We start from the raw sequence: 17,691 nt of genomic DNA on the forward strand, positions 1-17,691 counted from the left end.
GTACAGCCAAATCTAAGCCGATACACAGTGGCAAGTGTGATAAGAACATTTCGACTGGAAAATAGGTATGGTAAAAATATCATCATATCAAAAACATCTGCACGGTTTCAGTAACTGCTTACAGTACTGTATTCTATGCACTATCAGCACTTCAGTTAACTTTTCCTGTGAAATTACTGTACTGTTGTATACTGTTTGTTTTTTTCTACATAGGATTGAGGGTCAGGAACGACAAGGGGGAAGGCCTCCTATGTTCACAGAACAGCAAGAGAGGGAGATAGTAAACATGGTTTTGGCCAACAATGCTATAACATTCAATCAGCTCCAAGCAGTGGCGTCATGCCCATTCAAAGTGAGGGGGCACGTGCCCCCTCAGATTTTTCCTCCCTGATAATTTTTTTGTCACAACTTTATTCCTATTATGCTCCATAATATACCAGAGCCTATAACGACTCAAATGTATTCTTCTGGATGTGTAATAAATCGGTCAGCAATGCATCAGCCCGCCCCTTTTTCCTGGTGTCTGTGTATATCAAATCTAGAGCGCTACACGCGTAGTGTAAAGTGACATTTTGTTACAGTATATGAATCTCCATGTCAACATGTTGAGAAATAAATGAGTTTCTTCAGTCTGCAACATTGGTCTTGTGTAGTGTTTGGTGAATTTACATTATATTTGTACTTTTTTGATGGTAGCCTACTCTAATCATAGGGAAGTAGAAGTGCTAAAAGTGTTTTAGGTTTATCACAGCAGAGTGTAACTCGTGTGCAAACAGAGTATAGTAATGTGAAACGTGTGTGTTTCATATGGTAACAAAGTGTGGTTTTTAAACAGTGTATAGTTTTTACAAGAGTGTTTAATTATGCAAAGGATCTGTAGTGTTTTGCTAATTGGGTGTGTGGTTGTGCTAATTGTGTGTAGTGTTTTGAAAATCGTGCTTAAGCAATCCAAAAAAACTGTAATTGTTGTCAGGGCTGGATCTGGTTTTCCCCTTTGCCTGCAAAGATGATTGTCTGTGATGTGGACAAAGTCCTCAGGCCGGACCCGACATGAAGACATGATGCTGAAGCAGAATGAATCTCTCACTGACCTTGAACTCAGTTGCACAACTCTTCTGAGTGACTGTAACATGCTTTTCATTTAGAGCTTTTTTTTTTTACTGTAACCTTTTTGGCTTTTGCAGTTTGGTCACTGTATTTTCACAGTATGCAAGTGCTGAATATACAGACATTCAATACTATACAATATTCAGTACAATACTATACTTGCAGTGCATATACAAGTTTTTCACCTTACGTAAGTTGTCATTACTATACTTTTTTATGTAATTGCTAAATATGTTTACTTTATTACAATATACTTTTTTTCTGTAACCTTGTGCTTTGGATTCTGTGCTCTCCATTTTTCTCTGTAGTGTCTAATGAATGATCTAGTGTTTAGTATTGACTCACTGTTTATGAAAATGCTTTTATCTGAAAGCATTGTTTGATTTTGAGCACAGATAAAATTGTTTTGAGGCAATCGTTTTATTTTGCCAGAAGAGTCAGAGGTTCTCTGAATGTGGTTTGAAAATTTTGTTTTGTGTTTAAGGTTTTGCGAAAGTGAGTGATGGTTTCAAGAAATGTGTTTAGCAATTCAGAAAAAAAAATGAACACGAACATAATTATTTGCTGATCCACTTTACACTTACAATAGCCTACACGTAAATGGAACGTCAAAGTTAAGCCAGCAAGCTTATGCAGACTACATAACAAGGCACAACGTTTCTTAGGAACTCACAAGTCACAACCTTTACTGTCTATGGTCACAACTCTTCAGAATTCAGAAACCATAAACGCCAGAGACACCCGGAAGAGCGCGCGCCAATCCTCCTCACGCACGTGATTGGCTGAGGTGTGATAATGTGATAAACTGAGTTCCATCAGTGCTCTCGGCTCAGATCTTCAGCTACAGTATTGGCACGGTAAGTTCATGCAATTTTACTTGCGCATTTATTGTCTTTCGTGTTGTTTTTTTACTGATCGTGTCATGTGACCGCATTTAAAGCATAGTTTGAAAAATATTGCACCGATGAGAAGAACACCCCTAAACGTTGTAATAATCTAATAAAATCTAATGAGATTTAGCTTTAGAGTTCATTAAGTAGGCTAAGTTATATAAAATAATGTTTAAACTTTTTAAAATAGTAAAAACGTGTTAATTATATCGTTTTGACGTGGCTTTAGTTTTTAGATGGAATAGCCTATATTTGTTTATTTTGGCATATAATGCATTTACAATTCAAATTCGGAATGCCGTTTTTGTCACATCTAAGGTTATATGCAAATATTTGCAAATAACGACCATAATAATGTTACCATTTTCTAAAGATCACGATGATATTACAGTTTTTCTGAAATGCTAAAACACTAATCCCCATTCTCTGAACCAAATTCTCAATAGGCTAAACCAATTGGTCGAATACTCTTTCTGTAAAACATTAAACAAGTTCAGGTAGTTAAAACCCTGTTTTGCATATCGCACTCTTTTTTCAAAACTCTAAACACATTTTCACTCTCTAAAACACATTTCGCACTGTGATGCACTTATGTTTCAAAATGCTAAACACAGACAGGCAAAAGTTAAACACAACTGCAACACAGTTGTCATCGTTTACACACAATGAGTCAAAATTGTTCACACTTATTTCTAATGATGTGATCAAACCAACTGTACATAATACAAGTCAGTTCAGAGTCCCAAAATTGACTCAAAATGTTGCACTGAATGTTGATACCAATAATGGATGGTAACAATAAAAGAGGGAGATAAGGAAGAGTATGTGTAGAGGGGGTGAACAACGAGGAAGAGGATGAGGAAGAGCAGGTGTGGATAATGTTGTCAAGGCTGGATCTGGCTTTAGGGTTTTTCCCTTTGCCTCCAGAGATGATATTGTCTGTGATGTGAATGAATTTCTCACTGACCTTGATTCTGCAGTTGCACAAGTCTACTGAGTGACTGTAACATGCTTTTCATTTAGAGTATTTTACTGTAACCTTTTTGGCTTTTGCAGTTGGGTCACTGTATTTTCACAGTATGCAAGTGCAAGTACAGACATTCAATATACAATATTCAGTCCAATACTATACTTGCAGTGCATACAGTCAAAGTCCTTTTAGGCTTGTCTCTGATACAGTATACAATTTATTAACATTTCTACTGTAAGTTGTCATTACTATACTTTTTTACGTAATTGCAAAATGTATTTACTTTGTTACAATATACTTTTTTCTGTAACTGTGTGCTTTGGATTCTGTGTTCTCCATTTTTTGATGTTGTGTCTAATGAATGATCTGTAGTGTTTATAGTATTGACTTGCTGTGTGTATGATCAGAGCATTGTTTTATTTTTAGCACAGATAAAATAGTTTTGAGGCAATTGTTTGATTTTGCCAGAAGAGTCAGAGGTTCTCTGAATGTGGTTTGAAAATTTTGTTTTGTGTTTAAGGTTTTGAGAAAGTGAGTGATGGTTTCAAGAAATGTGTTTTAGCAATTCAGAAAAACTGTAAAAAGAAAGGAGTAAAAATACGAAAGCATAGGACTCTCTGAACTACAAATAGTTAAAATATTTTAAACTTATGTGTGAAAGGGTTAATATAATGTAGCATGCCAGTTAATATATGCTACTCAGTGAGATTTTTGTGATTCATGCACCTGTGTAAATTATTATGCCCTTTTTGCCTGCTGTAAATGTAAATGTAAAATATTAAATATCAGATCTCTTGTATCAAACTCGCTGCTAGTTGGAAATTAACCTTTCTTATCATTGGATAACATTTGAATATTCTTTATACATCCAAAAGTAATTTTCCTATTTTTTTTCCATTCACCCCACTGCTTCTGCTTCCAATTTGTTTGTGTTTCCTTCTTAATTTGCACATTATTTTGCTATTTTCCTTTCTAATATTTATTTTAAATGAACTACGAAGTAATCTTGACTCCTTGTGATTTCATGGAGTCCATGCATTCATTTCAGCAGTCTTGAACTCTTGTGAGTGTGTGTACTGTAAAGGTCTGGCTGTTTTCGACTCACACATGATTTCCATTTATAGGCCGCACCTTTTAATTCTTGGGAACTAGCCTATATGCTGAGAAATGGATGGCTTTCATGTGACCATTCGAACCTCAGCATCTTCTCTCTCAGGAACGTATGGCAGCGTTTGGATCTCGTTGGTTGGTACTCTGTGCGAGAGCCCTCCGGTAAAAGTGGACCAGCGTCTCTTGCCAGACTCAGTAAGACATTCACCTTTTTTGAGAAGACATCACATGGCTCTGAACACAGATGAAATTAAGGAAGTTGACAGAACAGGTTTAACAGTTTGCAAATACAATGAAACCATAAGAACATAAGCCCATACAGTTTCAGAAATTAACTTTTTTATTAAGGGACAGTATTTGGCTTATATAGGTATATATATAAGGTATATACTTTTTGAACCACGTTAACATTGTGCCTATTTATGTCAAAAAGTAAAAGTCTCATTCATTTAAAATACATAAGTAGTTGTAATGCACAAGATATTATAACACAATAAACATTAAATAATTATGTGAGATTATGTACTGTTGAAAAGTTTGATATGTATTTTTAAATATGATAAAAAAATTAAAATTGTGAAATATTATTACAATTTAAATTAGCCTAACTTGTTTTCTGTTAGAATATTTTAAAATGTTATTTATTCCTGTGATGCAAAGCTGAATGATCAGCATCATTACTCCAGTCTTCAGTGTCACATGATCCTTCAGAAATCATTCTAATATGCTGATTTGCTGCTCAAGAAACATTTATTTTGATTATCATGTTGAAAACAGTTAATATTTTTCTGGAAATAAACCCTGAGACCCTCAGACATTTTTCAGGATTTTTTGATGGTTCAAAAGAACAGCATTCATTTGAAATAGAATCACATTTTTACTGCCACTTGATAAATAAAAGCTTTAGTTTCTTTTCTTTTTTTAAATCGCATTTACCCCAAACTTGTAAAAATGTTCAACAAGCACTTCACTACCTAACACCCTTAAACCAATGCGCTTACATACACTTGCAAGCACACACACACAAAACATTTTTTTTCCCCCTCTTCATTTCTCCTCTTCTGCGGTTTGCTTTCTTATCTAATTCTCTAATAACCTTGCCATTACAAATATTATTGGCTCTTTGACAAATTGCTTTTGTTCCTCTTTTGTAAGCCGGTTTGGATAAAAGCAACTGCTAAATGCATAAATATAAATATAAATAATCAAAAAAATATAGTATCTAACAGCTCCAGTTCACTCCAGTACCTGGTAAGGCACTTTAGCCCACACTAAACCCAACTAGATAAGCCTATCATGTAATATATCAAATGACTGTTACAGTAACAGAGTCATTCACTATGGCAGCAGTCTTTAATACTGTGATCCCATAGTAAATGAATCTAGCACGAATGCAAATGTGCTGTTTTTCTTTTTGAGACAGGCTTGTACAGTTGTCATCAAGCCTAAAGAGGAAGTTGGTATAGTGGTTCTGTTGAGACTCCGCCTTGAGGCTCAGCCTGGCTTTCCGGACCTGGACTGGCACTGTCGGGATGTGCAGTTGAGACGGAGTTCTGAGGATCCTGAGATGGAGGTTTTTCCTTGCCATAAATGGATCCGGACAGCAGATGGTTGCGTTGAGCTTCGGAACGAGAAAGGTGGGGTGTGTCTGTTTATTTTCTTTCTTTCTTAAATTATTTTCTTTACTTTATATCAAATTCTCTCAATCTTTCCCAAAATTCCTTTAGCCTGTCTGAAAAAGGAGGAAACATTAGCAATCCTAATCGATCACAGGGAGAGGGATCTCCAACATAAACAACAGTTTATCAGGTAAAACATTTTTTACTCATCAATCAGAGCTGCACGATTCTGGAGAATCACGTTTTTTTGTTTCGAATAAAGATCATGATTCTCCCACAATTCTGAATAGACAACTAAACAAAATAACATGTAATTTACCAGAGGTTCTGAGAAATTAATTGCTGCAGTCTATTTAAAATGTTTATTTAATATGAATAAATAATTGTAAAAAATCGAGTTGAGTGAATGATTCAATGACTCACTCATAAATACTTTGCTTGTTTCATTACTGGATGGATCAGGCTGAATCCGAAATCGCCCCCTATACCCTAAATAGAGCGTTATTTGAAGGGACAGCCATTTTTAGTGGTGTCCGAAACCGTAGTGGACGTTATTGAGTGCATTCAGTGTATTGAGTGTTATTCAATCCCACATCGCACTGCAATAACCGGTGTACGCTCAACGGCTCTCCGAATTCGCTCACTCCTTTTCATTCACTTTTTCAAGTGAACAGTATTAGTGGATTAACGTAGGGAATAGTGAATGAGGGTTTAGGGGGTGATTTCGTATTCAGCCTCAGCCATTTTGAACGAATCTCTTGACCGAATGATTCAATGGCAAATGCATTATCGCCACCTACTGGTGTAACAATGTAATCGATACAATTATTATTTGAAGCACCTTGTTACTTTCAGAAGGTGATATGCTCAATTATGGTAGCTTCCATAGACATCATTGTTTATATCCGAACTATATTGAAGAGTTCAGATGCAAAAGCCTCTAAGTGCCATCTGAAATTTTCTTCTAGAATTATAATTTTTATAAAGCTTGTATATTTAAGTTAAGTAATTTTACTTAAATGACAATTAATAGGTAATTTGCATTGCCATTGAAGTGAAATTATTGAACTTAAATATACGAGCTTGATAAAAAGGATCATTCTAGAAGAAAATTTCAGATGGCACTTGTAAACTTGTTTGTTTAATTTTGTCTTTTGCATCTGAACTCTTCATTTATATATATATATATATATTTTGTTGTTGATAATTTGAATATTTGCAACACTGAAATAACAATACTGTGTGGTTGAAAAGACTGTTTGTGAAGCTGTTTGATACCTATACATGATAACTGCTCTCTCTGAGTCAGTAGCAGTGCAAATTTGAATGTTCTGTTGTGATTTTATCAAAGGTTTAACAGACAAAAGCAAATAACTGTCATTTATCGTGTGAACGTGTGGGTGTTTGAATCTAGATTCACAATCTTTTAACGAATAATCGTGCAGCTATACTTGTCCCTCCATCTTTTATATTAGTTAAAAAATAAGTTGTTTTTTATCTATAGGTGGGGCACATTTGTTGAAGGTGGTCCTCACTGTGTAAACATGTCCAGTGTGACAGCTCTAGGACTCAATTTGAGTTACATCCGTCAACGGTATGGTTTCACTGTATTAAAGATTCAATTCAAACTAGTTTGATATTAATTCAATCTTATGTCACCTGAACTGAAATTCACAGTGGGATATTTTCACTTTGTTTGTCTGTCAGCCCAGTTAACAATGTGCACTACATAAAGGGTTTTATTGAAAGAAGAACATCTTGGAGCAGCCTACAGGAACTTGAGACATTCTTCCTTTTCAATGGAAGAGAGAACACCGTTGCCAGTATGCCAAACAAATAAATTGCATTTTACAAATGACAGTAATAAAACTATATATGTATATGATTTTTTGCTGTGCATTTTTCTTGTAGGATATGTTCAGGATCACTGGCATGAGGATGCATTCTTTGGATATCAGTGCCTAAATGGCTGCAATCCTTTGTATATCAGACAGATCCATAACCTGCCACCTAACCTGTCTGTCACTTCAGAGATGGTCAGACCTTTTCTACCAGAGGACTCATCATTGGAGCAGGAGATGGAGGTGTGTTTGTGTGCAAGTGTGACTTTAAGGGCATTTGTTTTCATCACTTTGTAACATAATTGTCATTGTTTATAACATATATTTTCCACAGAGAGGACTTGTGTATCTTCTGGATTATGAAGTGCTTGATCAGCTGCCTGCTAATATTATAAATGAGAAACAGACATACTTGTCTGCTCCCTTATGTTTGCTACATTACAACAGACATGGAGAACTGAAGCCCATTGCCATACAAGTATGGTTTTATAACGACTTGTTATTGTAATAGTCAGCAATCTGTGATTAGTTACACAAAATTCCTTTTTGATGAGTTTTACTGACCAAATGAAAGCTGAAATCTTAAAGAAATCTTAAACTATACTTATATTTCAGCTTCAACAGGTTCCTGGTCCACAGAATCCTGTTTTCTTGCCCTCTGATGCTGCACCGGATTGGTTGTTAGCAAAGATGTGGGTCCGTAATTCAGATTTTCTGGTCCATCAACTACTTTCCCATTTCTTGCGCACTCATCTTTTAGGAGAGGTGTGCTGTACCGCTACGCTCAGACAGCTGCCGGAGATTCATCCTCTACATCAGGTAGAAACAGACAATGCTCAGCCGAAAATACAGAACAAATTAATTCATTTTGTCTGCAGAACAGTTATTTACAGAAGCCCTGAAGGCAAAGGTGAAATAATTTCCTATTTATTTTTTATGCTGTGTTTCAATTATTCTACACACATATCTGCCACATAAGAAGGAAATGCATTGGTAAATTGTAATTATGACATAAAAGTCAAATTATGAGATGAAAGCCATAATTTAACAAAAAAAGTCTTATTTTGTAAACTTTTATTTTTATAGTTATATGGAAGCCCATTTCCTCCATATACTAAACAAATATCATGCTTTGGTCAATTTTAAAAACATTTTGGTAATAAAATAATAATAATTTAATGTTGAGTTAATACAACTTGCAATTACTTAGTAGATTCTATTCTGTTCAATATTTTTTAAGTATGAGGAGTGAACTAATATATTTAAGTGTAACAAAGGTTTTCTTGTTCATTTTTTATAAAATGTATCCAAGTTGGATTTACTTAAAAATTGTGGCAAAAATGGCTTAAGTAAATATTTTAAGTAAATTCAACACATAATTTTTTTCATTATGGTTATTCAAAGCATGTTTTTTAATTTTCTTATATGGGCTTCCATATAATGACTTTTTGCCATCATTTCAACTTATGTCGTCATTTTGACTTTTTATCTCTTAATTATGGCTTAATATCTTATAATTGTGACTTTTTATTTCATAATTATGATTTACCAAATCATATTTCTTTCTTATGTGGTAGAAATAGTCTTCCATAAAAAAAACCAAAACAATCTGAAAAATAATTTACTTTTCTTCTCTTTACAGACATGTACGATATAGACAATTCATTAGGCACTGAAATAAAATTCATTTCACCCGTTTTGTTTTAGCCTGCCGTTCCGGGCTTTTGTTGTTAATTGATCATTTTGATGCTTTAAAGAGTTGGGCCTCACCATGAATGGACTTAAGAGTGAAAGTGTGATTTCTATAACTAAACCTATAAATTGTGCCTTTGTTTTTCAGCTCCTGATGCCTCATATCCGCAGCACACTTCAGATTAACATTCAGGCTAGAGCCACTCTTCTGGCCACAAAAGGTGTTTTTGACAAGGTTGGTGTGTTTATTATCTACTGTATACTCTGTGAAGGGAGTGACAGAGAGAATCTATTTTAACTCCTGATTTAGTTTAATTTAATTTTATACAATTTATGTTTCTGTTCTCTATAGTCAATAGCGTGTGGCCTGGAGGCAATTCCGCTGCTGATGGCTCGAGCAACACAACGCCTCACCTACAGCTCAATGTGTGTGCCAGATGACGTAAAAGGGAGAGGACTGGATGCACTACCTATCTGCTATTACGCTCAAGATGCTCTCAGGGTCTGGGACGCTCTACACAGGTACATCATCAGCATCCAGCATTTTCTGAATCTGTGTCTTTAGGTTTGAAGTAAGCACATGATTTGCATTTCCCATTCAGATTTGTTGCAGGCTGGATTCGTTTGTATTACTCTAATGATGAGGACGTCCAGCATGACTGTGAACTACAAAACTGGATTAGAGAGATCTTCACAGAGGGATTCCTTGGCCTCACTCACATAGGTTTGTAGGGGCAGATAGGCCCTGTTTACACCTGGTATTAAGATGCGTTTTGGTCGATCGGATCACAAGTGTACGACCCTAAATACAGGTGTAAACAGGGTCTAAAACATTTTGAGCTTGTCCACTTTGGACCACTTCCAGAGGTAGTCGAAAACGCATTTGACCGGATTGCTTTTGTAGAGTTTGGTTTGATAACGGAAAACGTACCTAGCACAATGTTCTCTCGCCATTCCTTTTTTCTAACACGCACTCATCCGGTCGCATTCAGATGTGAATTGGGCAAGCTTATTTTGTCCATTAGATCGAAAGATATGAAAAAACACATACATAGACCCTCCCTTCAAAGAAATCAGGACAGAAGTAGTTGAAAGAGGACAAAAGAGACGGATTAAAACACCAGGTATAAACGGGTATGTGTCTCCCTTGTTTACTTGTGAACCAATCAACCAAAACGCATCTTAATACCAGGTGTAAACAGGGCCAAGACCACATAAAGAGACCAATATGCTCAGTGAAGACCAGGAGTCAAAGTTGTAGTCCAACAAGTTGACAGAGAGTTTACTGAAGACAAAGTTCTCCACACTTTCATAGGCCATAGAAAATGAGTAAAAGGACCCAGCCTCGAACTTAAAGTCATATAGATAATCAGTTGATGTAGTTTCTAAAAAAATATATTTGTAAATGTCTCTGAAAACATCAAATAATTTGACCTTTTTATGACAAGGCTAGATTAGTTCAGGTAAGATGTCATGTGGTGCAACTCAACTCCCAAAAACAATATTTTTTATGAATTAATAATTTATGATATATAAATAAATAAAAAATGTATAGCTTGAAAAATATATTTACATTTTTTAATAATAATAATTAAGATATGTAAACACATGTGTTCAATGTTTAAGGAAAATATTTTATTATATTTTACTTGATGGTTACACCACATCAGAGTCATTACATTTTATTACATACATTTATAAATGTTCAAAGCCATATGAAACCAACATGAATACGAAGATTAGGCTTCTAAGAACCTGAAACACATTTTAAAAGATTCTTTATCATGAACACTTTTACACGTCCCTTTTACTATCCATCTACTCCATATATTCTTCATAGTGATGTAAAATGCATAAAATGATCTTTGCTTTTCCTTCATATCATCTCTAGGAGTTCCAAAGTCATTTCAGACCGCATCTGAAATGTGCAAGTTTGTAACCATGGTGATCTTCTCCTGCTCAGCACTTCATGCAGCTGTGAACTTCTCTCAGGTATGTTCAGTTATCAATAAATGGACAGAGGTTCTCCGAAACAGCATATTATGTCAACTTAGTTAGCTAATGCAGATTTACTAAACTCATTCTTCACATTTAGTTGGATTTTAACCTTTGGATACCGAACAGTCCAGCGGCCATGTCGCGCCCCCCTTCTCAGACCAAAAACTCAGTGTCTGAGGAAGATCTTTTCTCCTTCCTTCCGGAGATGAACTCCTCTTGCCACGTCCTTAGTGTCCTATCTCTACTCTCTCAGCCTGCCATTGACTTTGTGAGTGTTAACACTGGCCTCCAGAGTATCGCTGCATGAACTTTATACTGTATATTTACTGTAGGATGCAGATGTGTTATTCATCTAGCCATTACTTCCTCTATAGGTACCATTGTGCCATTATAATGAGTGGTACTTCCGCTGTGGTGCAACCGTCAAACTTGTGGAGGAAGTCCAGAGAGAGCTGAAGATGATAGCAGAAGACATCGCAGACAGAAACAGCCGTCTGGTGTTGCCCTATCCTTACCTGTCTCCAGACTACATTGAGAACAGTGTGACTATTTGAGTTCTCTGTTCAGCTGAAAATTGTGTCTGCATTGTATGGCCTGGTTTCACAGACAGGGTTTAGATTAAGCCAGGATTAGGCCTTAGTTTTAATTAGGACTTTTAAGTGGGTTTTATAAACGTGCCTTAGAAAAAAACATTACTGGTGTGCATCTTGAGACAAAACAATGACTGTGGACATTTGAAATTATGTTAGTGCAAGTTTCTTTCAGATAAAACAGCTCAAATATGTATTTTAGTCTGGGACTGGCTTGAGCCTTGTCTGTGAAACCGGGGGTATATGTATGCAACTAAGTCAGGTAGAAGTTTTGTCTTAATTTCAGCTATACTTACATTTACAGCTTTAAAAGTTTGATGTTTGATATTTTGGGCTTGCTTTCAACAGTAGGCTACTGGTGATTACAGTTTTTCTCAATTGCTAAAACACTAAAACCCATTGGCTGAATGAAGTTCTCAGTTGCCTGAACTCATTTAGCTAATTGTGCAGTCTGTTGTCAATACCTTAAACCATTTCACATGGTAAAACACAATTTGCAGATCTCACTTAGACTTTTCAGCAAAACTCTAAACAGATTCTCATTCTCAAAACACATTCTGCACTATTGCACATGTCATCCATATTGGTAAACACAAGTGGCAACAATCAAATACAAATAGAGAACACACGTCATTGATTGAACACAACCACTCAAAATTGATTTAACCTGTTTCAAATGATGCCCAAAGACAAGAAGAAACACACTGATCACGTTTACTCCTTTGATTTTTGTCTCTTTTAGTATTGTATACTGTAGTACAGTGGATTGTGGGCTGTATACTGTACAATGAACAAATTGTATGGCCCTGAACATTGTGCTTTCCATTTGTTAACAGCACTGACTGCTCAATAGATTTTGACTGGTTGCAGGTTCATATCAACAAAGAACAAGAATTACAGTATCACAGAGACAAAGGACAAGTTTGTGAGATGCAGGGTACAGTACTGTAAAAATAGGTGTACAAGGAGGAGAGAAAAAAAATGCAAATAGCAAAGCAGGGTAGTAATTTCTGATCAATTTTGAGCTACTAGTTTTCGTTCATCAAAAGACAATGACGGAAAAATAGAAATTTGTTTTGAGATTAAAAATGTACTTCTCCCTGAACATTTTGATGGTACAGTAAGGTGTCACGGGTAAGTCTACAAACAGAATAGCAGTCCATAGATATCTTTCGAGAACTGTATGTTTTGAACAATGTGTTTTCTATTTTTTTGGTGTATTGTTTACTGACTGCTTGATAGTGTATATCATTTTGATCACTTTGTTTATGATTTGAGAGCAGTGTTTGATTTTGAACACATGAAAACTGTTGAGGCGAAAGTTTAATTTTGCAAGGAGTCAGAGGTTTGGTAAATAGTGCTTGAAGATGAGGATTTGTGTTTAATGTTTTCAGAAAAAGGAGCAAGGTTTCAGAAATTGTGTTTTAGCAATTGAGAAAAACTGTGAGAATCAACTATGCTGTGTTCATTACATGTTCCAATGAAGAATATATGCATCATTCATTTTTTTTAAAGAAAATACAAATAAAAAGTAAGGTCATGTCAAAAGAAGGTTTTAGTGTGTTTGTCATTGATTAACCTCAAATGAATCAGTTTACCCTAAAAACCTGCTATAACAAAAAAATGTGCAGCTATCACTCATACAAAGTTCTGTCATGAAACTAGATGGCATAGGCTGATAGGTCCTTAACTCAATCTGCTTGCAGTCACATCGGCTGCATCCGAAATGACATACTTCCCTACTAGTAGGCACAAAACAATATGTGACAAAAGAAGTTTGTCCGAATTCACAGTACTCATAAAAGAGTAGGCAAAAACTACCCGGATGACCTACTTCTGGCGAGATTCTAAAGTGTGAATATGATGGACACTTTACTATCCCATACATTTTATTGAAAGGTGTCATTGTTACAGTGTTATTATATATTTAAGTACTGAGTAATAATAATTAACTACATGTACTTAATATAGGGTTAGGTCAGGATTAGGATTTAGTTAGGGTTAGTTGCATGTAATTATGCATAAATAAAGTTTCCAATTTTTTAATTTTTTTATTATACAATTATATTTCATTTAATTCTTTTATTTTTATTTTATAGCATTAAATCATATTTTCACATTGTTCCTTAATTTGACAAATTTACAAAATTGTTGGAAATGATGCACATAAAAAAAGGTATTCTGTTCACAGGTAGGATTTACCTAGATTGTTTTGTTTTGTTTGTTTTCTTCACACATCGTCTGTCTTGTATTTAATCTCAAACATGTTCTTAACTGAATAGGCTAGTACTTTTAAGATTAAACGCCTGGGGATGACACCAAATAAAATATATGGATAAAAATGAACAAAATAAATGAAAAGTTATGTTGTTGTTGTTTTTTTGGTTTTTAAATATACCGGTATGACCTAAAAAAATAAAATATAATCTACAAATCTGTTAATTTCAATGAAAAACATTTTAATGGAAAATGAAGAAACATATTCATTGGGATGAATAGTGCAGGCTTGAAGTACAGTAAATTGAAATATATAAATCTTGCGGTGTCTTCAGTGGCAGAAGGGTGTCTTCAGGAGACCTGTGTGGAAACAGTCAGTAGGCGCGTTTCCATTACAGATTTGCGCAAAACTTCTGCGATTTTTTCAGATTAATTTTTTCCTCTGGCGATAAGTAAAATCATTCCAAAAACCATGGCAACGGACGTTGGTAGGTGTATGTACTATATCCCAGCCACTGTCTGCACTAGCCATTATTATTAATCGAAGGAGATGTATGAGTGTTTTCCAAGCATTAATGGTAAGGAACGACCCTTAAACTTATACAAGTTTCTGGGTGTTTCTCCCATATCTGCTTCGAGATCTTGATTGTGGCATTTATTTGAGGTTTAGAATCCATTATTCCAGTAATTCTTTTGTCTTATATGAATTTTATAAAGAACTCTGTTTCTCACTCTGTCCAAACATACCGCGTCATCTATGTCAGGTGACCTGTAAATGCGCAAAAACTGTTTCCATTGCCGCGTAAAAACTTTTTTGCGATAAATGGGAGTTTTTGCGAAATTGACGTGTTTCCATTGGGCGTATTTTCAATTCGCAATTTCAATTTGCGCAATTTGAAGGGTAATGGAAACGCGGCTAGTGTGTAGTTCCGTTTGGTGCCACTAGTGGCGTGGCGCAAAAAGACACTTCTATTTGAATCACTTCTTTTTCCTGCGTCACGCTTCCAACTGTTGACACCTGTTCGTACGTACTAAAACTTGAAGAAAAATCGACATTCTTGAGCTAGCAGCTAGCATATTTGCGTCGAAACATTTTTAAGCATGTAGTAAATGCACAGGTTTCCAATTTAGAGCTAATCATGTTCAAATCCACAATATAATTAATTTTGAGCGTGTGCAGGTCATATGAAGTCATTTTGTTGAATTTCAGTCGGCAGATTAAAGCAGTTTCAGCTGCAGGGCGCCATCGCTGCCATAGTAAGGTGAGATGTTTCTCTTTTCATTTTTAATGAAAGGTTAAGCTGTTTTCTGTCAAATTTTAAACCTGTAGCGCACATTTAGATGGCGCGAGGGCTAACGTTTCTTAGTAACTTTTTAAGTAACGTTAACGTTATTTCATCCTCTCAAGACGGCTTTAGAACTATCCTTTATGAGTGTGTGACATTAGAACTACGCAGTCTAATACTGCGTGACACACTGTGTGACATCCCGTAAACTTAGCAGACCCTATTTAAAATCATAAAACGCCAATTTATAATGCATCAAAAACTACTGTTTAAATAAATAAATAAATAAATAACGTTACAAACTTTAATAAAAACAGAATAGTGGCCTATTAACGTTACACTTTTTCAAAGCACTGGCTGACCACTGGGCGGCGCACTAGTCCAACAATTGTTTTAGAAACATGTAACAAAGCCATAGAGTAAAGAAAGACTGTATAAAACAAGAACAAAACGCATTTATTATTATAATTTCATTTTGTCTAAAATATTATATATTAAGCTGACCAGATTTCTGAAATGGAAATTGCCGACATGTTCTAGTTCAGAGGTCAAAATGATCACTGAAATCTCACTTTTTTGTCCATAAATTTAAAACTGGGACATGTTTTTTTTATTACTTTTTTTTGTACTTTTCAAATGTTTTGTTTTATGTCTGTACTTGTGGAAACACAAATTCTGTGTTTTCTTAAAAAAAATGTTGTGTGCCAATGTGCCATATTAATGAAACGTTTTGACTTAATGAGCCAGGTTGCTTATTAATTTTCAGTGTAATATATCCTCATATAGCCTAGTTGTATCTCAGCTTGGCATGGCTCATATTTGAACGTGATTAATTCCTAGTTGTTTCTTTACCTTTTCTAACGGAGAAACAGTTAGGCTATTAGAATTCGACAAACAAACAGTGGCTGCAGCTCATAAATGTTGTTTTTTTGTACAGGAAATGACATAAGAAGACCACCATTTACTCTTCAGTTTATTTGTGCAGTGCAGGACAGGTAATTACTATCCTTCTAATTGTCCATTAACTAGATATTGAAAATCCATGAAGACTTAGATTCAGTTATGTCATGGTTCTTCCACAGCCTGAAGCACGTGACCACTAAGCCACTCCTCGTTAGTATAGTGGTAAGTATCCCCGCCTGTCACGCGGGAGACCGGGGTTCGATTCCCCGACGGGGAGATGCAAAGATTTTTGCCTTGTTAATATTATATTATTAATATGTGATAATACTGTAATAATAGTATATTACTGCAGTATAGACTTTCAATGCACTTTTTAAACAACTTTTTCTAACATCAGAATAAATATGGCCAAGTACATACAATTTTATAAACAGACTCAGATTGCCTCAGAAATCTGTGTACGCGTAAAATATACAATATTAAGTGGATATTAAGGAATATACAGCACAAAAATTTAAGTATGTATAAAACAAAGTGATTATACCTGTCACAATAATGTAACTAGTGCCTGTTTCTGTAATGTCTTCATACAAATGTGTATATCCTTTGTTAAAGCTATCAAACAGTGAAAAGAGTAATAAAATAACAATTTCCCATTAATTTCCTATGTGCTCAAATGCAATGGCTGTTAGAAAAATGATTTAGCTGTTTTTGTTCCATTTACACAGTGAACTCCTGAGCTCCGCCAGATAGAGAAGCCTTTCATGTTCTTTTGAGAGTTCCAGGTCAGTAGGATTAATTAAAATAGCATAGATAAAATAATAAAGTTGATACATCCTTGTATTATATTTCTCAAAAAACAACTGCTGTTGTAATGATTATTACCATGTTATTACTGTGTATTTCAGGCTTATTCAGCTATGAGGCATCATGGAGCTCCTCGTTAGTATAGTGGTAAGTATCCCCGCCTGTCACGCGGGAGACCGGGGTTCGATTCCCCGACGGGGAGACCAAAACTGTTTTCTTTCAATGATAAAGATAGCCATGAATTTTGTATGGGCCTATTAGTTTTTTTTTTTTTTTTTTCATAATACACCATATTAAAATCCCTGGAAGAAAGTGACAAAATTACAGTGTAGGCAGTAGTTGTTTTATTAATCTTAAGTTGCAGTGAAGTGCTGTCCTGCATTGAACATGACAGGCTGGTTTTTTTTAGTACGTTTGCCAGGAGACAACATAATGTAATTTAATAATATGTACATGTTGAGTCTTTTTAAGAGAAAATGAGAAAATGTAAATCTTAGTGAAAATTTAAAAAGAGTTTTACATTTTTAAAATTCACATTTTAATAGAATTGTATTGATGTACTTAAAGCAGTGCTTGACTACGGTATCAAGCGTTTTTTATACAAATGGCAGAATTGCCTATTTTATAAATTGCTTCTTGTTTTAAGAAACAAGTTTGTCAG

General features: G+C 35.1%; 1 protein-coding gene across 1 annotated transcript; it reads left to right on the top strand.

The window, feature by feature from the left end:
* The first annotated feature begins 1,829 nt into the window (after positions 1–1,829).
* Positions 1,830–13,368, top strand: LOC309478418 (hydroperoxide isomerase ALOXE3). The gene is made up of 15 exons (XM_082142016.1): positions 1,830–1,964; positions 4,092–4,272; positions 5,501–5,714; positions 5,805–5,886; positions 7,201–7,290; positions 7,404–7,519; positions 7,608–7,780; positions 7,872–8,015; positions 8,153–8,356; positions 9,378–9,464; positions 9,582–9,751; positions 9,832–9,953; positions 11,121–11,221; positions 11,325–11,495; positions 11,602–13,368. The coding sequence occupies exons 2-15, from the start codon at positions 4,135–4,137 to the stop codon at positions 11,779–11,781; spliced, it is 1,992 nt and encodes a 663-aa protein (XP_081998142.1). The 5' UTR covers positions 1,830–1,964; positions 4,092–4,134; the 3' UTR covers positions 11,782–13,368.
* Positions 13,369–17,691: the final 4,323 nt, after the last annotated feature.

Source organism: Leuciscus leuciscus, assembly GCF_965113295.1.
Source record: "Leuciscus leuciscus genome assembly, chromosome: 16".
Taxonomy (NCBI): Eukaryota; Metazoa; Chordata; class Actinopteri; order Cypriniformes; family Leuciscidae; genus Leuciscus; species Leuciscus leuciscus.